Genomic DNA, 21,583 nt, shown 5'->3' with positions numbered 1-21,583 from the left:
TATTAGTCAGACTGACAGCTAATTGACTTGGTTTGTATTAAAACTAGACTAATTTCAACAGAGGTGTTTCAGTTACAATTCTGAATTCATAATTGGTTCAGATGTCTATATGCTTTCCCTGGGGCTAAAAATTTAATTAGAACTGTGAGAAACAATCGGCCAATCACATGGCAGTTCCAGGTAGGCTGCAATGCTCAGGCTGTTTACCTTTTCTTCGCTCTTTCTTCTACTGGCAGGATGCATTGATAGCAGCCCTGCCAGGAGCCTATTAAGAAGCTCTGCGGCAAGGAGACTTTTATTGGAGACAATTTAACTGCGGTAGCCTTTGCCTAAGTTAGGAAATTATTCTTCCGTTTCTTTCAAGGAGACAACTGATTACTGGAAATATTTTGCCCTCAGACCCAAACTCAATATAGCCTTTTAAAAACACCTAAAATGAATAAGCCACACCTACCAGATGTGGCAGAAAGGAGGCAGGCCTGGGGCGTGGTGGCACTGAAGCCCTCCACAGACACTATCTCTGCTGCCTCAACAAAAGCCTTTCACGTCAGGCTCTCCTGTCTCCAGTACGGATGTCACTGTGGGCTTAGTATCACAGAGATACTAAGTGCAGCTCTGCACTCCCTGGGTACAGGGCCTTGCACCCAGCAGATGCACAATTAACATTTTTTGGAAGGAAGGGAAGAGCAGTATCTTTAAAAGTTTCAAAACACAGTTACCAAAAATAGAAGACATAAACAAAACACAGATTAAGTCTCCTACTTCAACTCTGCCTTAGCGCTAACGTGAGAAACTGTTTAATCAATTCTTGGAAACCAGCAGGGAAAGGAGTCACAGAAATCCATTGTCCCAATCTCTTCTCAAAACATGTCTATGCCAGGGGCTTCCCTCTTGCACACAGATGTGCCTCTCATCATAGCCATCTGTACGGTAGCAACTTAACACCCTGAAGACTTCAGATGAAGAATAAGCATGTTGTCTTCTCAGAATAGATTGATCATCTACTTAAAGTGAAACTCCAGGGTTGCTGCAGGAACTTCCTGCCTAGCCTAGGATTTTCTCCAAGATAACAGATGACAGGCCACTCACTCTCCACCCTGCAGAACCTAGGCCTCCTCTGGGGCCATTTTTGCACAGAGTACCCTGCCACTCCTGTTCCACTGATCCAAGCGTTGGTGCTGCCTGTACATACCCAACTTCCCTGCCCTGTGGAAACGAACAACTACAACCTGGCTTTCTTACTAGAGGAATTAAATGCACTGGCCCCTTTGAAAAACAGTCCCTCATGTTCCATGGTGTGAGCACAACTATGTATAATCACACTCCCATATGTTGAGGTGAGAAGATGTATGGTGAGGTGCCCAAGCACACAGTAATCCCTTCATCAACATTAAATTCCTTTCCTTCTCTGAAGGAATAGTAGGATTATTGCAATGTCTTTTATCTGTCTCTATCTTTTCATCTATCTATGCACTCACCCATCTGTCCATCCAGCCACCTATAAAACAAATCCAGAAATATATTCAAGACATGTCTGCCTTTTCATAGCCCATTTCCATGAATGAGCTCTGAGGGAATACCTCCCACACATGATGCCCCAGAGTAAAGTAATTCAGGTAAGGCACCTGGGATAACCTGTGTCTTCCAACCTCCTCCAGCTCAATCAACACAAAAAGTTTCACGAGTGTTAGTGGGATGGCTTAGGGCTACACCAAGACCCCATTTTTCCATGGAAACTAATGTCTTCGGAGAATAGTCGAAATAGCATCACACACTAGCTAGGGATCCCAAATCAGCATTTAGCATGCTGATTTCTATGGTCTAAAACTATAATTCACCAATGGCCACATTCCCTGGGGCTATGACTCCCTCTCATATGAACTTGATGTTCCCTCGGAGAACCTGTTATCCTGTGACATATCACTTTTCTTTTTCTGGGTTAATATAAGGGAACACATAATTAGGTACCATTATTTGCATTTGTAAAGTGAAGTCCAAAGCATGAGTTGTGGTAGGAAATGTGCCATATACCCCTGCATTATACCCAAGAGGTGGGAATTTACCCAGTCTCAAGCCCCCCCCCTTCTTAATTTAATTGTGTTTTTCTCCTTTGGGCCTGTAGTTTTCAATCTACTAGTTTCAGATTAGAACTTGGGATGCTTGTTTTTCCATTCTTGAGATACTTTACTTGAGAGAATATTCTCCAAATCCATCCAGGTAAATACAAAAGATGCTAAGTCTCCATCTTTTTATGGCTAAATAATATTCCATGGTATACATATGTCAAAGTTTATGGATCCATTCAAGGACTGATATGCATATCTACCCAGAATAAAAAAAAAAAATTCCTTTTACACACATATTTTTCTTGCTTCATTATCTGTCAGCCTCCCTGCCAGCTCTCTCTCTGCTGTGGAGAGAGTCAGCCACATGGAAAATATTCCAAAAATACTTGTTGAATGAATGAACTCATCAAAGGCTCATTTGGTTATCTTAAATTTCTAACCTTACCAATATCTATTGATTCATGCATGTCAAATATTAATTTCAAATCTAAGGAGAAAGTATGACCCACCCAATAAATATGAATTAGATGAAAAAAATTAACCTCTTTTCAAATCCCATTTATATTAATGATCACATGAATTTTTAAGGAAAAAAAAAATTTACTGTCCCAATTTTCCAAAGTATATGTGTTATGACAACCACCAAAACATCCATCTTCCTGGTCTCTAATTTCATAATTAAAATCTTTTGAATTGCCTGGTGTTTTTGCTTTATAAGCAAGATTTACATATGTATCTATTGTAATTATTGTGTATTTTGTTGATTTTAAAAATATCAATAAATCTACACTCATGTGATTGATGTTTCAAACTAAAGTCAAGAATTTAAATTCTCAAGTCTGACAAGGGAGCCAAATATTTGAAGCTTTTTCAGTGGTTCTCAACCTCCCTAATGCCGTGACCCTTTAATACAGTTCCTCATATTGTGGTGACCCCCAACCTAAGAGGTTGAGAACCACTGGTTTAGATCAGGTGTCCTCAAACTGCAGCATGCCTAGGACATTTATCCGGCCTGCTGGGTGTTTTTGCTGCTGCTGCCTGTCCTGCTTAGCAGCCGACTTGTCCTGGGGCCCACAGTCCCGCCCTCCAACGGTCTGAGGGACAGTGAACTGGCCCCCTGTTAAAAAGTTTGAGGACCCCTGGTTTAGATGGTCTGATATATTATCTACACATCTGTCTTGTTTTATTAGAAATGGATGTTAAAAACTTATGTCATCTAGAATCATGTTAAAACCCACTCAGCCATTTTTAGAAGTATAGACCTAAACACTGCAGCCCTTAGGAAAGCATCCAGCCCATCTGTACCTGAGGGTCCATTCTGAGGAAGTTGTGAGGGCCTCTGCTAATCAAGGTTGATCTTTTAAAGGTTTTGCTATGATAAAAATGGTAGTAATCTTCCAAGGTTCCAATCTGCAAAACAGGAAGCAGAATAACCATCAGTTAATACAGCTTCAAAAGTCCTCCATCCCACAAGAATCTTCACCTTATCTCAGAGGCTTATTTTCCCAGAGGAAACATATGCTTCCCCCCTGTAGCTCTGGCGTATGTTCAGCATTTATGAATGTGAAGGTGGATTTAGTTACTCATTTTTAGATAAACAACTCTAAGTGATATTTCCCACGAAGCACACACGCCACCAAATCTTGTAGTAGATGGATAATATCACTTAAAGTTTGTACTATGTTGGCTAATTCTTTTAAACAGAAATTAATGTTCATTTAGGGCCGAGTATCCCTGAAGTAGCTAAGTTGGTGTCAAGTCAGGTCTATAACCAAAATATTCATTTATAAACAAACCCTGTCCTCTCCAATCAATGGGGAAACTGAAATATCAAAGAATGAATACTCACTCTTAAGTGCAACAAGGAAGCCAAAGAAAACATGTAGATTCATCTGCTTGGGGATTGTGAAAGGGTCAGATGAGAACATCTTAACCTCTGGGTGTCCCAGGTTTCTGCCAGGGGCAGATGGTCAGGACAGACTTCAGCTTGAAGACTGGATGGACCCAAAGGCAGCCGTGTGGCTCAACCCTAGCCTTCCAGAAGGGCCAGCTCTCCTTGCAGTCCCAACATACCCACTACCTGACAGCTTCTTCTAAATTTCAGTAGTTAAGAAAATTGCTAGTTAATCACCAACCTCAAAATGAACGTTTTAAATAAAGATAGAATGAGTATTATAGACACTCTCAAGTTGCCCTTTGCAGGCTAAATCATCCTAGTTTCTTTTCCAGTTTCTGATTAAAGGATGAATTTAAGACTAATCGTCTTCTAGAGGAGTTTTGTAGTGATTTACAAACATACGGTTTTAGTTGGGTAACCTGGTCCAAACCCTCCCTGCTCTCCACCATTTGCTGTAGTGTTCTTATGCAAGGATATTCAACACCTGTGAATCTCAATTCCTTATATGTAAAATGAGGATAAAGCTCCTTATCCCTTGGAGTTGTTTAAGTAGGACTAACATCCACCCAACTCACAACAATCCCTTGGATGTCCCCACCTCACTCATAGCCATTCTGTCTATGACCTAACTTCAGTAGAGTTAACTGGTTCAAGCAGAGACCTGGAGGAACGTGGATGCTACAAGTGGCCATTTCCATATCTTTGCACAAGAAGTTAAGGCAGATGTACAAGAGAACGCTCCAGCCTCTTTACTAACTTTCAGTTCTCCCTTCCGGCAATCCTGGCAGTTTGGATGCCTCCTGTTCCTGGGTTTAGGAAACACTCCTTTCTCCTTAAAATAAAGACTCTCCTTTTTCACTTACGCTTACTCCAGTGTGTTTTTCTTCCACAGAACATCAAATACTACGATAGCCATGAGGATTAAAGTAGTGTTATCTATACAGTGCCCAGTTTAGTGCCTAGAACCTAGTGGATGCTTGACAAATGGTGTGGGAATTGGGATTCTCTCTCTGGAATCTCTCTAAGCCTCCTCCATTCCTCCTCTGGGTTTGGAATGTCACATCTAAGTCTCCACCTAACTTGACCCCTTCCTACTGGGTGACCTGTGTTTACCCTCTGAAATTTCCTCATGAGAGTAATAACTACCACCTTAAAGGATTGCTCCAAGATCTGGATGAAATATATACATGTGAAAGAGCTAGGAGAATGTCCAGCTGGGTTTCCATAAACAGTTTTTCTCAGTTCACTCATTACCTCAAGACATTTTTCTGCCATCACAAACCTCATTATTTCTGCCCTGTTTTGCCCATAAGCACTTTTATTTTTCTTTTCACAGATTAAGTCACCTTGCTCACTTCTTCAACAAAGTTAATTGCTATATGTATCAAAAGGCTCCTCCCAGCGTATGCTAGAGCTGTTATTTAGCTGCAGAGGCAATCATAGAATCTTAACTTACAGCAGTATGTAATCAACACTTTTGCTTATAAGCTGCCACCATCCCTGGGAGATGTTACACAACTTTGGGTCTTTTAATGCCAGGCATTCAAGTCAATTCCCATTCAGGGACAAGAAGGAACTAAGAGTTGAATTAAACCAGCGGGTGAAGGAAGAGATTCTCGGTAGAGCTGCTGACCCTTAGTAAGCCCATGTCAAGGTGGCCCTGGAAGCCATTCAGGGTAGCACCTGGTCCTTGGGAAGAAGTAGCCACCCTCTCTTCAAAGGCCAGTCCTAAGGCGTCCAGCACGCTGCCTCTGAGCTGCCCCAATCCTTCTTAGCAAGGGTCCATGGGATCTGGGTTGATGTGGGCTATTCTCTCAGAGCAATCCAAGAAAAGAACAGATGGTTCCCACAGCACTAACTAGGCAAACTGCCTCTGTGGGCAGCAGCGGGCAGCACCACATCTGTTTGGTTACTTATGCCCTGCCCAGCATGGAGGTCTGAGGATCTGGAGAGCGCTAAGTCCACTGCAGGGAAAACAGGAACACGAACCAAGGTCACCTTTCTACCTTGCAAAGTAGAAGAAGTGGAATCTGGCCACTCTAGTGAAACAACACAACATTTATCCTTTTGAGACTAGCTCATTTCACTTAACATCATGTCTCAATGTTCATCCATGTTGTAGCATGTGCCAGAATCTCCCACTTCCCTTTTTGAGGCTGATTTATATTCTATTATAAGCATATACCACATAGCATTTACCTAGTCATCACCTGATGGACACTTAGGCTTGCATCTACCTTTTGGCTATTAAGAATAGTGTTGCTATGAACATGGGTATGCAAATATCTGTTTGTGTCCATGCTCTTAGTTCTTTTGTATATATTCCCACCTCCTGTGTTTTGATATGATTTTATTGGAACAGAATCACACCCATTCATTTACCCACTGATCACAGCTGCTTTCGTACTATAATGGGGGAGTGGAGCAGTTGCAACAGAGACCCCATAGCCCACAAATCTAAAATAATTTATATGTGAACTTTACAAAAAAGGTCTGCCAATCTATAGAGCATTTGCTATTGGGAATATTCTGGGAGTTCACTAAGTCTCTGGTGACGAGCATGCACACTCTTTCTAAGGTTGGGAACACTGAGGGACTCTGATAAACACAGGTGCCGCTGCAATCCTAAACCTTCAGCATCTCATTTAATCACTGAGCCATTCTTTCTCTAGAATCCTTCTTGTCTGATGCCCTAGTAGGCCACACCCTTCTTGTGACTCACATTGTCCTGCCCTCTCCACTCCCCCTACCCCGTATTAGGCATCAGGTCAGGAATGTGAGGTTTTCATGGTGGACAAAAGGCCAGAGAGAATCCAAGGTAGCAGTACAGGAAGCAGGGGCAGCTGACACCACCTGGAACACAGGCTGAGATGACTGGGCATTTATGATGCAGCCATTTCCTGCCTCTTGGAATCCACCCCTTCCCCACCTTGGAGATTGTGAGGGCCTCAGCCTTGGACAGGGTCACTCAAGGGGATGTAGCTACTGATCTGGTTTAACACGCCCTTTGGCTCTGACTCACAGACTGGGTTATGGGGAAGAACCACAGAGATGGCCCCATTTTATAGATGGGGACATGAAGGCCCAGGGAGGTTAAGCCCATGCCATACCATGGGACTCCCAATTTCTGAACTAACAATTTCCTCGGTCTACCAGCAGACAAGCAGGTGACAACATTTGACAATAGATGATATAGAGAAACACAAAATAGGTTGTTCCTCCCAGCTCTGCAGTCTGACCATCCTTGGCCACAGTCTGGGACAGTGTCTACCCCAGGCATTGGCTCTGCTCCTGGGATCATGGCTCATGGGCTCTGTGTATCACATCTTGAACAGTGTCTGAGCAGCCTGCCTTAATCAACACAGCAACAGCTCCCACAGGATGCTGCTACTAGAGGGTCCTTGTAGCCTCCTCCTCCCTCTGAGGAACAGAAGAGAAACTCCACATCCACCATCCCAGGCTGTGCCCCAGGCCTACTCAGCTCATCAGCCCTTCATCTGCTCTTCGGCAATAAATCTGACCACTGGTCTGTAAGGTGTTGTGTTTTAAAGTCACAACAAATAATTTCAGTATGTTCATGTTCTCATTTGTGCCCATGGTATTTTCACAATGTATTAGAGCCAGGCTCTTAGTGCACCATTCAAGAAAACAATTTGTTGAATACAGAATGCTCACATCTCTTTACTCAACATTGATATATAATTGTATCCATTAGCTGACAAAATTGGTAACATCATTAACACATCATTAAAAAGCTTGCTAAATATTCTCGATGAGAACATTGAAAGAAATGAGATAAAAAACTCACAGTGAAGAGAGCTGAATGTAGTGCAATTCTCTTTAATAGGATGCTCATTAGACATTTTAAAAAATCTAGAAAATATAAGCACATGATATAAAATATGGAAGGTACAAAAGGATACAGAGTTCATAGAGAACACCAATTTCTGCTCCTTCTCCTGTCCCATAGCCATAGTTCCCCAACTTTTACTGAGTGCTCCCGGCTTATAATAAGAGCAACTAATGCTTGCTGAGTACACACCCTCTTGCTCTTCCAGGCATCAAGCTCAGAGTTCAGATGAATTAACGAACTTAATTCTCACAATAACCCTGCAGATGTGATGATCATTCTTATCTTGAAGATGAGGAAATTAAGGCACAGAACAGTAAAATTATCCGAGACTACAAATTTAGTCAATAGCACAGCCAGGATTCTTTTATTTATAATTATTTTTGAGACAGAGTCTTGTTCTGCTGCCCAGGTTGGAGGGCAGCAGCATGATCATGGCTCACTGCAGTCTCAAACTAATAGGCTCAGGTAATCCTCCTGCCTCTGCCTCCTAAGTAATTAGGGCTACCTGTGTGCACCAACACACCCAGCTAATTTTTTACTTTTCATTTTTAGTAGAGATAGGGTCTTGCTATATTAACCAGGATGGTCTCAAATTCCCAGCCTCAAGCAATCCTCTGGCCTTGGCCTCCCAGGTTTCTTAACCATCCTTCACTGTCTGCCTCTTGGCAGTTAAGACCATTAGTTGCTATGGTCTTAACTGATTCCAAGCACTTGGTTCCTGTCTTCAGCAGCAGATTCTGTCACTTAGAGCCAATGCCTGAATAGGTGTTCCCTTTTCTTCCTTCCAATACAGAAATCACGGGAGAGATATATTATGCTTCATGTACATAGACAGTCTGTCTATATATGTGTGTGTATCTAAGTATGTGTGTATATTGATGTATGACTGTTTTTACATACACACACATATGTACATGGTTGTCCCTCAGTATCCATGGGGCGGTTGGTTCCAGGACCCCTTGCATATACCAAATCTATAAATGCTTCAGTCCCTTATATAAAATGGTATAGAGAATCTGCTGATCCATAGTCATACACATTATTGATTATGCCAAAGACTCCTAGATTGATAAATGAATTCTGTAAAGTTTTGGAATACAAAATCAGTGTACAAAAATCAATAGCATTTCTATATATCAACAATGGTCAAACTGTAAACCAAATCGAGAAATCAGTTCCACTTAGAATTGGATTGATTAGCTACCAAAAGAAGAAATTCAGGAAAACATTTAACCAAGGAGGTGAACGTTCTCTATAAGGAAAACTTACAAAACATGAAAGAAATTATAGATGACACAAACAAATGGAAAAACATCCTATGCTCATGGAGTTGAAGAATCAACATCATTAAAATGACCACATTGCCCAAGCAACCTACAGAGTCAATACAAGTTCTATCAAAATACCAACATCATTTTTCATAGAAGAAAAAACAATCCTAACATTCATATAGAACAGTGGTTCTCAATTTTCCTAATGCTGTAGCCCTTTAATACAGTTCCTGTGGGTTGGTTGAGAACTGCTGATATAGAATCAAGAAAAAAGCTCAAATAGCCAAAGCAATCCTAAGCAAGAGGAACAAAGCTGGAAGCATCATATTATCTGACTTTAAATTGTACTACAAAGCTACAGTAACCAAAACAGCACACTGCTGGTATAAAAATAGATACAGAGACCAATGGACCAGAATAGAGAACCCCAAAATAAAGCCATATGCTCATAGCTACCTGATCTTTGACAAAGTCAACAACACACAGTGGGGAAAGGACACCCTATTTAATAAACAGTGCTGGGGAAACTGGATATGCAAGCCCTATCTCGCACCATATACAAAAATTAACTCATCATAGATTAAAGACTTAAGTGCAATACTTGAAACTATAAAAATTCTAAAAATCCTAGAAAAACCTCTTCTGGATATTGGCCTAGGCAAAGAACTCATGACTAAAACCTCAAAAACAAATGCTACCTAAACAAAAATAGACAACTAAGACTTGATTATAAAGTTTTTGGATACCAAACAAAATATAATAATCAACAGAGCAAACAGACAAGCTATAGAGTGAGAGAAAATACTCACAAACTATGCATCTGACAAATGACTAAAACCAACAATGTATAGGGAACTAAAACAACAAAAAAAGAATACCCAAATCAGAAGATATAAACAGACATTTATCAAAAGAAGACATACAAATAGTCAACAGCATATGAAAAAATGCTCAACATCGATAATCAGAGAAATGCAAATTAATGCAAATATGTTGTCAAGGATGCAGAGAAAGGGAGGTGAACATGCAAATTAGTACAACCTCTATGGAAAATAGTATGGATATTTCTCAAAAAAATATATTAATAGAACTACTATTCTATCTAGCTATCTTACTACTGGGTATATACTCAAAGGAAAATGAATCATATCAAAAAGACACCAGCAGTTACATGTTTATGACAGCATTATTCAGAACAGCAGAGATATGGAATCAACCTAAGTGTCCCTTATGTGATGATCAGATAAAACAGTGTGGTATATATACCATGGAATACTACTCAGCTATAAAAAAGAATGAAATAATGTCTTTTATAGCAACATAGGTAGAAAATCATTATCTTAAGTGAAATTACCAAAATGGCAAGTCATATGCCAAGTGTTCTCCCTTGTAAGTGGGAGCTAAATAAAACATGTGCACACATGGTGTCCACAGAGAGTCATGACAGACACTAGAGACTCAGAAGGATGAGAGGGTGGGAAGGTGTGAGGGATAAAAAATTACTTAATGATACAACATACACTGTTTGGGTGATGATTACACTACAAGCCCGGACTTCAAAACTAAGCACCATATCCATATAACAAAATCAGACTTGTCCTCCCTAAATCTATAAAAATTAAAAAAAAATTTAAATGAAAAATGGCATAGTATATTTGCATACAACCTATGACTATCTTCTCATATATTTAAATCATCTGTGCATTACTTATAATGCCTAACACAATGTAAATGCTATGTAAATAGTTGTTATACTATAATGTTCAGGGAATAAAAACAAGAAAAAGAACTATATGCACCATCTTTTTTTTTTTTAATAAAGATAAAGTTTTGATCCAAGGCTGGTTAAATCCATGGGTGCAGAACTCACAGATATAGAGGGCCACGTGTATGTATCCAAATGGTATGTGGACATGGATGTGCACCTGTTTGTATACACGTACCTGCATATGTATTCAGGTGCGTTTATGCAAGGTGCATGGCTCTAAACATTTGGTCTTCCACAGTTCTCACACTCAACTACATGTAAAGGGGTCACTGCCAGCTGCTCTAACTCAGAACCCCTGGACCTGCAGCTCACCAGCTCAGTGCACACCAGAATTGCCTGAGCAGCTCCAGCAAAACTGCCATGGGTCAAAGCTTGGGGCAAGATGGAGTTCCTGGTTCCAGAGGTCTGAACTGCTGCTGGGGATGTGCCCTCTGGGGGGTGGCAGGTGGGCGGAGAGTGCAGAGGAACTTTAGCTATAACCAGAGGGATTGTGTCACATACCAAGAGGGCAAGCCCCTTCCAGCAGACTTTCCTTTGGGGCTGGGCTATATCTTCACCATCTTTGTCCCCTGGCTGCAGGCAGAGCACATGGGTCAGCAGACAGCTTCCACCACCACAAGAGCAGCAACTGCATCACTGTGCACCTCTCGCCACCCCCATCTGTTTCTCCTCCCAAGGAGTTCCCTGTCTTGGTGAAAGGCACCATCAAATCCTCCCATGTGACTTCTTAAGCAGTTCCCAAATCCCCTCTACTAGTATAGGCACCCCCACTCCTCTGTTCAGACTCTCTCTGGCCTCTTAGGCTCTTCTGTACTGTGGCTCTGACAGTTCCTCCCTCAGCTCCTCTTCATCTTAGAGGATAAAGCACGAGCCCTTACAGGGCACGTGAAGGTCTCCATGACTGGGCTGCGACACCTTCTCTAGCCAAAGGCCTGGACCCTGCCCATCTCAACTTCTGTTGCGCAGTGTAAGGGATCCTGCCCTCACTCACTGTTTCATACCCATACTTGCTCAAGCTAGTCCCTCACACCAACAAGACTAACTCCTACTCTGTTTTTATCCATCACCCCAGCTGTCACTGCCTCTGGGAAGCCCTCCCAGACTTCTCAGGCCCAGTCACTCCCTCCCCTTCTTTCCATCCACCATAAGCTCTCAATGGCAGGAACTATGACCTCTGCCAATCCTCAGGCCCTGGCAGCATCTTGTGTATAGGAGCTCAAAAAAAAATTTTTTTTTTAAATGGTGAAATTAAACAGACTTCTGGCTCCAAATGACACTGGGAAAACACCTATCTCTCCATCCCGCCTTCATGTACTTGTCCACTGCAGTCCTAAGTCCAGAAGAGGCAGCCCAGACTCCAGTGCTCCTGCAGAGACACTGTCGTCTTGCCTTCTGGCTCTCCCTCTGCTGTCCTTCCAGGACAGTCCTGAGGCCAGAAGTGCAGACACCTGCCAGCTGTGAGGTCTGGGCCAAGCTCACCCCCAGCCACCTCTCTAGCCTGAAGATTTGAGGCAGGCCATGTCCAACCCTGCATTCTTCATTCATACCCAGCTGCAGAGGGGATGACTCAAGGGACCTACAGAGCATGAACAGTCTGCAAAGCCAAACAAGGGAGGGGCTGATGCCAAGTGTAGGAGAAAGAGGCCTAGGCTGGGGAGTTTACAGGAAAGACCTCTCCTACAATTTGTTTTCCTTAAATACAAGTCTAGTCAGCTTCAAATATCTTCCCTGCTTAGAGAGGGGAGGTGTGAAAGCTGATAGATCCCAGTGGGTACTGCCAGCTTGGGCTCACCCTGCCTTTTTTTTTTTTTTTTTTTTTGAGATATAGTCTCACTTTGTCACCCTCGGTAGAGTGCCTCGGCTTTCTAGCTCATAGCAACCTCCAACTCCTGGGCTTAAGTGATTCTCTTGCCTCAGCCTCCCACGTAGCTAGGACTACAAGCGCCTACCACAATGCCTGGCTATTTTTAGAGACGGGGGTCTTGCTCTTGCTCAGGCTGGTCTGGAACTAGTGAGCTTATGGAATCTACCCACCTGGGCCTCCCAGAGTGCTAGGATTACAGGCGTGAGCCACCATGCCCAGCCCCACTGCCTTCTTGGAGGAAAAGACGATAATATTTTGGGCGGTGCCTGTGGCTCAGTGAGTAGGGTGCTGGCCCCATATACTGAGGGTGGTGGGTTCAAACCTGGCCCTGGCCAAAACAGCAACAAAAAAATAGCTAGGCATTGTGGTGGGTGCCTGTAGTCCCAGCTACTTGGGAAGCTGAGGCAAGAGAATTGCCTAAGCCTAAGAGCTGGAGGTTGTGGTAAGCTGTGATGTCACAGCACTCTACCGAAGGCAACAAAGTATGACTCTGTCTCTAAGAAAATAAAAGAAAAAGACAATATTCTGTAAAGATCCTAAGGAATGGAGAAGAGCCTTGTCTAAATAATAGGCAGCAAAGTCACCAACAAGCATGTCAGCCTACCCAAATGACATCAGATGGTTTCAAAGGTCCACCTACCCAGTAAGCTGTCTTGTGGGCATGACTGCAGACACAGGTGCAATTCCTTAAGCCCTTGAGCCAGCAAGCTGGGTTTTGGGTAGGGGGATTGGTTAAGTGCATACTTTGGTCAGTCCACATAAACACTCCCCCCACCCCCCAAGCCAGCCCAGCTAACCCCTCCTGCCTCAGGGAACAACAGATAAGCAGCCACAGAATGTCACAATTCAAGATCTCAAAAATGAATGGGCTATAGATGATGCTCTGAATTTACAAAAAAACTATTCACTTTATCACTCCCAAAGCCTGCCCTTGGCTGGAAACAGATGTCCCAAGCCCAGTTCGGTCTGCAGCTGCAGCATGGTGGCTTCTGGAGCCGCTTGCCTGTTCTCAGGGCCAGCATCTTCCTAGGAACTTGGCTTCTGGGAAGAGTCCATGTCTGAAAGTCATGGCTGTCTGAGTTCAGTTATATAATGTTACTGATCTCAGTTGATCTGCTTAAGAAAAACATAACTAATTAGAGCCTATAAAAACCTATACACCAAATTAATTCTGTATTGCTCCGGTGATTTCCGCCTGAAAAGAATTATAAATATAGATGGCCACTGAACCTATTTTTAGCTACTACTGGGTTACCTGGTATTTATAATTAAGGAAATCCAGAGGGAGAGAAGAATGGACATTTTGTAGTTTTTTAAAGCACATTTAAGAAACTGCTTCCCATTTCAGTCACACAGACACATAGCAATGTTCTGTTATTGCAATAATTACAGTCCTGACCCAAGTTAAGAACATTGCACAATTTCCCAGTCTCCTAAATTTACTTTCTCCAACACACATCCACCCAAACAGGACAATTAAGCTGCTCAACTTCCTACAAATTACTGAAAAATCATTAAGTTTTATTTAGCAGACTTACATTTTTCTCTTCCTTTAAGTTGCCAAATCAAATGATTTAGCTTCAGAGGAGAAAGCTTCATTCAGATATGTGGCCTCAGCCTATATTTTTAATGCCCACAAGGAACTACTACCTGAAAAACTTTATTGTCTTTACTTTGAAGCTCTCCGTTTTAAATCATTTACTGTTTGAAGGTTTCTTTATGGCTACCCAACACTTCTTTAGTATTCAATTTTTATTTGAAAATAAAACATAAAACTTTCTTTTTAAAAAATTTCATCCTAGGTCTATGACACAGGGCATACATAGTATGGCATGTGCAGGGAGGGCTGAAGGGAGGCAAGGGGTGCACCAGGACGAGGCACTACTGGAGCCCAGCAGGTGAGGGGCAGCCCGCCCTGGGCACTGGAGTCCAAGCAAATAAATATGCAACCAAGTGTGTATGAGAGTGTGTGTTAGGTATAGACATGCTGTCTCCATCTCTCCCCATGGAGCAGGACTGGGAACAGCAACAACCAAGAGCAAGGACCCCTCCTAGAGCCCAGATCTTGGATTCTCCAAGGGCTCCTTGGAGAGACGGCTGATTTCCAGGGTTAGGGCAAGTGCAAGAGGAACCTATGGGGAAGCTATGTATTGACGCCAGTGCCTATTCCACCCTCCAAAGCAATTCTGGGATTCTCTTTCTGGAATGACTATCAGAGCTGTCACTGTATGAGGTCTGACAATTAAGTTCTCAAACTCATCCTAGAAAAAGTGGCACATACCTCATGGTTCAATTATCACTATAGTTATCAGATGGCCAAGGAGAGTACTTTGAAGGTGACCATAGTGGTATTAAGCACATAGCACTTTTTCTAAGGTGAGTTCATCAACTTAATTGTTGGACCTCACATTAAAACCTAGAAATAGTCGAAGAGCTCTAGAAACATCTCAAAAGGACTTGGAGCCAGACTGAAGGGGGTCCACTGACCAAATCAGGGTTAGGTGAACATAAAAATAATCACTCTTATGGACTATAATCTAGTGAACAAGCAGCCCTGAGTCCCTATAGATATAAGTAAATAATAAATTCAAAATTTTATAGGAACATCTGGCCATTTTTAAATAGTTTCAAAGTACCTCTCCCTCAAATACTTAACTATAAAGGCAAAAAGAGAAGCTTTACAATGGAAATCCTGGTTGTAACCATCTTAATCAAGTAATTAACATAAGTATCACAGTAATGGGATAAATTAAACATGGGCCATACGGCCAGGCACAAAGAAAGAACACAGCTTCCACAGTGCTTCTGGTGAAAGGGCACAACCTGAATCTGAACCTCATAATGAAGAAAAGCAGACAGACACAAACAGAAGAGCATTCCACAAAGTAACTGGCCGAATATGCAAACGCATCCAGGTTGCAAAAGGTATGAAAATCCTGAGGAACTGGGGGCTTACAGCAGTGCAGAGCAAAGCCACATTGGAACTTAGGGTGAAGAGAAAATCAGTTACACTGCACCTGGCTTTAGTTAGATTTTGGATATTTCGTTTATCATAGATTTTATGCATTAATTTTAATTTAAAAAAATAATAACACTAAAAATGCTGCTTATCTAGTACACTGAGTTTGTTGGCATCTCCTTATATTTTGCACCCCAAATAGTGCCTCGCTGACCTTGCCCTAGTTCCCAACCCTGCTAGAAAAGACCTGTTGACTCAGGAGTTATGTTGAGTCAGGGCTCCTTTCCTGTGATGATTACTGTTGAGCAACTGGCAAAGTGACTGGGGGTAAAGGATCAAAGGATAGGTAGGGGCCAGTGGCAATTCCCAGTTTCTAGGGTTGTGCTGCACAGTTTCTCCACACTGTCCTTGTTTATGTGAAAGATGCAGTAGAGCAGTAGTTCTCACCTGTGGGTCGCGACCCCTGTGTAACAGTGAAAATACATCCAGCATATCAGAGATTTTACATTATGATTCCTAACAGTAGCAGAATTACAGTTATGAAGTAGCAACAAAAACAATTTTATGGTTGGGGGTCACCACAACATGAGGAACTGTATTAAAGGGTCGTGGCATTAGGAAGGCGGAGAACCACTGCAGTAGAGGGCATCAGGGCAGATGCAGTCAGGCCTGTAACGTTCTCTCTAGGGGTCAGACGAAGTTTTATATTATATTTACAACTTTTCTATAAATTTGTGATTTCTTTTAAATAAATTTTGAATTGCCATAAACTAGTGGGCCCATTATTTACTTTTTCCTTTGGGTCTGGAAGAAGGAAAGGGGTGCCTTATCTTCAGGTAGTTTGATCTGGAAAATTTGCCAGAGGAAAGACACTCTTGGTATAAGATTTGCTCTCAGCAGAAAACAGCTGTTTGTCGAGTAGAATGTACCCATGACCTTTAGCACCAGTGGCTACACACAGTGCACCTGGGCAGGCCAGTGACATCATGAATCTGGATGAAAGAACACAGCTACACTGAGTACCTAAGGAATCTGGTTGGGGGGAGGGACATCTGGGTCCTGCCAGCACCCCCCACTCCGAGATGCCCCAGAAAGTAGCGGGGCTATGGCTCAGGGCTGCTTGACTAAGGAAAGTCCTGGTGGAAGAAGCTGCAAGGTTTAAAAAGAAAGATTTTTGTCCTTACGAAACAAGCGCTAGAAACTCAAATTTTAATGTCTAAAACACCCTCACTTGAGAGCAGTTATCCTAAGGGAAATTAAAAGGCATTTTAGAGAAATTAATCTTCAAAATTTTCACTTTAAAAATAAATACCTCCCATACCCAGTAGTATTGAAAGCAGGGTCTCAAAAGATATTTGCACACCCAAACTCACAGCAGCATTACTCACAATAGCCAAGAGTTGGAGCCACCCAAGTATCTGCTGACAGTTGAGTGGATAAAGGAAATGCAGCCATCTTCACACCATGCAATAGGACTAAGCCTCAGAAAGGAGGGAGGTTCCCACACATGCTAAAGCAGGGACAGGCCTTCAGGCATTACTCCCAGTGAGCCCTTCACAAAGGGTATGTACTGTATGATTCTACTTCTGTGAGGTCCCCAGAGCAGTCAAATTCAGAGACGGAAAGTAGAAGGGTGGATGCCAGGGACTGGGGGAGGGGACAATGGCAAGTTAGTGTTTAATGGGGACAGAGCTTCAGTTTGGAAAAATGAAAAAATTTTCTGGAGATGGATGGTGGCGACAGGTGTACAACAATGTGAATGTACCTGATGCCATCGAGCTGTGCGCTTTAAAATGGTTAAAATGGTAAATTTTATGTAACATGTATTTAACCACAATTTAAAAAATCTGTCCTCTACATCTGTCCCCCTTCCCTAAAATTGACACCTGTCCTGTGTCACTCAGGATGCTGGCACTCCAGCTCCAGTGTGCCAGAAGCAAGTAGAGGTCTAAGAAGGAGAGAGCATAGTCAGCCCAAAGGGGCAGAGGACAGAAATCAGAGCTGTGATGCTGCTCAACTGCAAAGAGTAATGACTCTTAGTTCCAGGCAGTGTTTCTATCTCCTCGGCCCCTCTCTTATGTAAAGGACAAAGGACACAGGAAGGAGGTGCTGATGCTCTCAGAAATGAAGACAGCCTGAGGCCTCTGACCCCACCATCACTCTGCAGCCCCTGAGCAGTGGGTGAGAAGAAGGTTTATCTTCAGGCTCATCCCAAGGATAGCTTCAAAGGCCTGCTGACCAGGTGGCATGGTGACCAAGCTCCCATCCTTACCCTTTGGAGATAAGCAGCTCACAGTTCATATAGATATAGAAAACTTTAATCCACCTGCATCCATGCCCAAACTCAACATCATCAATTAAAAACAGACAGAGAAATGTGCACGGTTGTTTTCCTGCTGTGACTCACCCCCACACCAGCAATTAAAAATGAAGAAGCTACTGATGAGGCAGCTGTCATGACTTCACCAAAATACAACTTGAGGGACACTCTTTTCCAGCTGCAAAGTACATCTTGGTTTGTAAACTAAAAACAGGGCTTCATGGAGTTATATTCATGCAGCCTTTTAAAAATGGCACCTGGGACTTTTTCTGTAAACCATGTGCTAAGGAGTCAGAAAGACCAGGTCCCAGCATCTCTGCACCCCTCTGGCCTCCATGCCTGCTCTCTCAGTGGAGGCACATCAGTTTTTCTCTCCATCTCTTCCATCTGTAGTTTACAGAATACATGCCAATAAATGATTTCAACAGAATTTTCATATTCACAGTAAAACTTCAGAAGTGTTAATTTTTAGCTGAGATGTAATTGTTTGAAAGGAAAGTGGGAGAAAACAGATCATCCTCTATTCCCTCTGCCTCTCTCCTCCCTCCATGATTCACTATGTAATACATGTAGCAGCATGTTAGAAACAGGGGCTTGATGAAGACCCACCCATAGTCACCAGCCCCTTTAGAATCTGTTTATAGATAGCAATGCCTGTCCTGACGGCTGGCAGCTCTGACTGTTTCTCCCTTTTCCTTCTTAAATCCATATCCTTGCCCTCTTGAGCCACTGTGGGTCCCCACAGGTATCTTTCCATTCCCCCATTCCTTCCCTAAGCAAGTATTTGAGAAGCTACTTGAGCCTGGTGCTGTCACAGACACAGGGGACAGAACAGGACCAACATGAGCCCAGGGCCAGTTTGCAGGTGAGAGGCTAATAGCAAGTATCATACCACACAGCAAGATGAAGGAAGCAACCGTAGAGGCTGCAGAACAAACATCTCTACTGGACTTTTAAGGACAGGGCAGGGAGAAGGGCTGAAGACGGAAGGGAGGGAGGTGGCAATGAAGGGACTCCAGGCATCACCTTACACACAGACCACAGAAGACACTCTAGTAGGACTCAACTCAGCAATGGAGATTTTGGGCCTGGGACTCAGGCTTCTGAGATTTGAATCCCAGCACCTCTGTTTAATTGAAAAGGGACTCTGGGAAAGTTCCTTAATTTCTCTTAGTCTTCATAATTCCCTTACCATGCAATGGGATTAATAGCATTGACCTCATCCAGGGTTGCAGGGGGGATAAACCAGACACAATGCATATGAAATGCTTGGCTTAGCACATAGTGGGATGCTGGTCAGGTAATTTTTTTCCTATTATTTCTTAAAGAAAGAAACAAGGGTGTACCTCACTTTGTAGGGAGGAGGGGAATGGATCGCAATAAAGCTAGTTGGGTAACACATCCCATTTGCCCTTTGATTTCATTTCTAAAAACATAATTTACTTCTTTATCACTGGGCCCTATGGGGAACACCTGAACACCATCACCCTACAGGACCAGCCAAGGACCTGTGCTCAGGGGCCAGTGCCCCACACAGCCTGTTCCAACCACCACCTCCCAGGTGTGCAACATCACCTGTGTCTAATAATCCACTGGATTTTCCAGTTCCCTGAACTTATTTCTTATCCATTTATTTTTATAAAACTTTTATAAAATAAGCCTGCAATCTCTGTCTAATTCCAGGCTGATACATTTTTCAAGTCTAAAACTTCTAACTTATAAAACGAATTCATGCCTTACACCATCTCTTATGTTCACAGGTCTGTAAAGGCAAGTCTGCTTCAAGTGAGAGATGTACTTATTAGGTGCTGTGAAATTCTATATGATGTATGCTCACTACCTATAGAGCTGACAACTGGTATTGCCAATACCTTCCCAAATGGATGCTCATAGTATATCCCCTCTGCAGGTGGAACTGGGTCTGGCAATGCTTTAGGTGACTCCCAGCAAGGTGGCCACATACACAGCACGCCCTCCTCTCTCACGCCCTGTTCAGTGGCTATTTTTCACAACCTAGATCACCAAGCATCATGCAGTCAGGGCCTGATGTGGCTGCCACAAGTGTTTTCTTAGACAGACGAGGACCAAGTTTGCCCAGCTATGTGTGGGCACAGGTCAAGTCAGGGTGTTAGGAACATCTCTCGTGAAACTCAACTCCAGTGCTGTGTGGTGACTCTCCCCCTGGGTGGCTTTGACTCTTTGCAATAGGCAGTCACCATGTAAAAAGGGTTTTCTGCATTGCTTTGAGCTGGGGCATGAACCATAAAGATGCCAGTCAGGCATTGTGGTCCTGGCTGCACACTGTCCTTGGACAACCACATGGCCTGCTTTCTGGGGAGCCCTCAGTACAAACCAGAACAAGGCTCCTGGCTGTGTTCACTCCCCTGTCTCCAAAGACCACGCTCCACTCAGGCTTTCATAATGTGTTCCTTGGAGGGGAACAGACCTTAGCCTCCCAGAGCACATTTGACTGGTGCCAAAGGCACCACCTTCTTGGCAGATTGACTCCTTTGTAAGATTTCCATTTGGTTCCATTTTTCCCCAGTGACAACTACAGGCCAATTTTGTCAAATGACCACTTGAGCTCTCAGCAATGTGTCTAATTACTCACTATACCCTTCTCTAACCTCTTTCTTTCCTGAATCCAGTTTGGGGCATACCTCTGTCAGTTTTCTCCATATACCTCACTTGGAAAAAAACAAATTGCAACTTTCTATTTCATGTGATCACCCATACATGGCTGTGTAGCATTCCCCCAGAGAATCCCCACTAAAAGCAAATGCTCCTCTACTGCTCTGCTATTTCTCATTCACCTTTGACTTGGTTGAAAGCCCTCACTGGCCAGACCACCCACTCCAGCAGCGTGTAGTCCTGGCTTTCTCTACCCTGTCCCCCCAGCTAACATGGTGATGGCTCTCCCTCACTTTGAGAAACATCTGGGTTGAGCAAGAAATCCTGTGGCCATGGTCATCCCCCTGCAAAAGGATGTATCCAGGCCAATACAGCACCCATAACTCAGCCTGCATCTCCTCTCCCTGTGTCCATTCTCCCTGAAGCCATCCTGCTCACCTTCCCCACATTCCTCACCACACTGTCCATAGGTGCGGCCTCTTCCCTGGGTGCCACTTTCCTCCAGGTAAATGACCCTCTAATACCCTGATTCTTGCCTGAACCCCTCCATCTCAGCACCTATTGGCCCAGCTGGGCCCCACACCAAAGCCTCTGGCCCATCCAGATTGACCTTGGATTATATGCAAATCTTCAGCATACATGAGTACCCATGACATTGGTAGTCCCATGGGAGTGCAGGATGAGGTAGGGGGCACTCAGAGAACAAGGTGTGGCAACAACAGTGCCTATAAAGGTAGTAAGCTTGGGCACATTCTTCTTACAGCCCTACAGAACATATGCAGGGGGAAAAGAGAAGCTATAAACTTTCAACTAAGGACATGCAGAGAGAACCAGAAGGCCCCCATGGTAGCCCCAGAGTGGACCTATAAAGTTTCAGAGTCAAAGAGGCATTGAAATGCTCAGCTCTCCCAGGTCTCTTAGTCAGGAAGGTGGGGAAGAAAAGGGCCCAGAGGG

General features: G+C 43.3%; 1 protein-coding gene across 1 annotated transcript in view; it reads right to left on the bottom strand.

The window, feature by feature from the left end:
• PCSK6 (proprotein convertase subtilisin/kexin type 6) overlaps nt 1–21,583 on the bottom strand; it is a gene marked incomplete at its 5' end in the record, with an annotated part of 189,999 nt that overhangs the window by 129,249 nt on the left and 39,167 nt on the right. The window contains one exon of the mRNA XM_023512633.1: nt 3,372–3,476. Coding sequence (XP_023368401.1) covers nt 3,372–3,476 — 105 coding nt within the window. The remainder of the gene's footprint in view (nt 1–3,371; nt 3,477–21,583) is intronic.

Source organism: Otolemur garnettii, unplaced genomic scaffold (assembly GCF_000181295.1).
Source record: "Otolemur garnettii isolate 467f Iridium unplaced genomic scaffold, OtoGar3 scaffold00029, whole genome shotgun sequence".
NCBI classification, from domain to species: domain Eukaryota; kingdom Metazoa; phylum Chordata; class Mammalia; order Primates; family Galagidae; genus Otolemur; species Otolemur garnettii.
The sequence above is the reverse complement of the archived record's forward strand: the minus strand, read 5'-3'. Positions and strand labels throughout refer to the sequence as shown.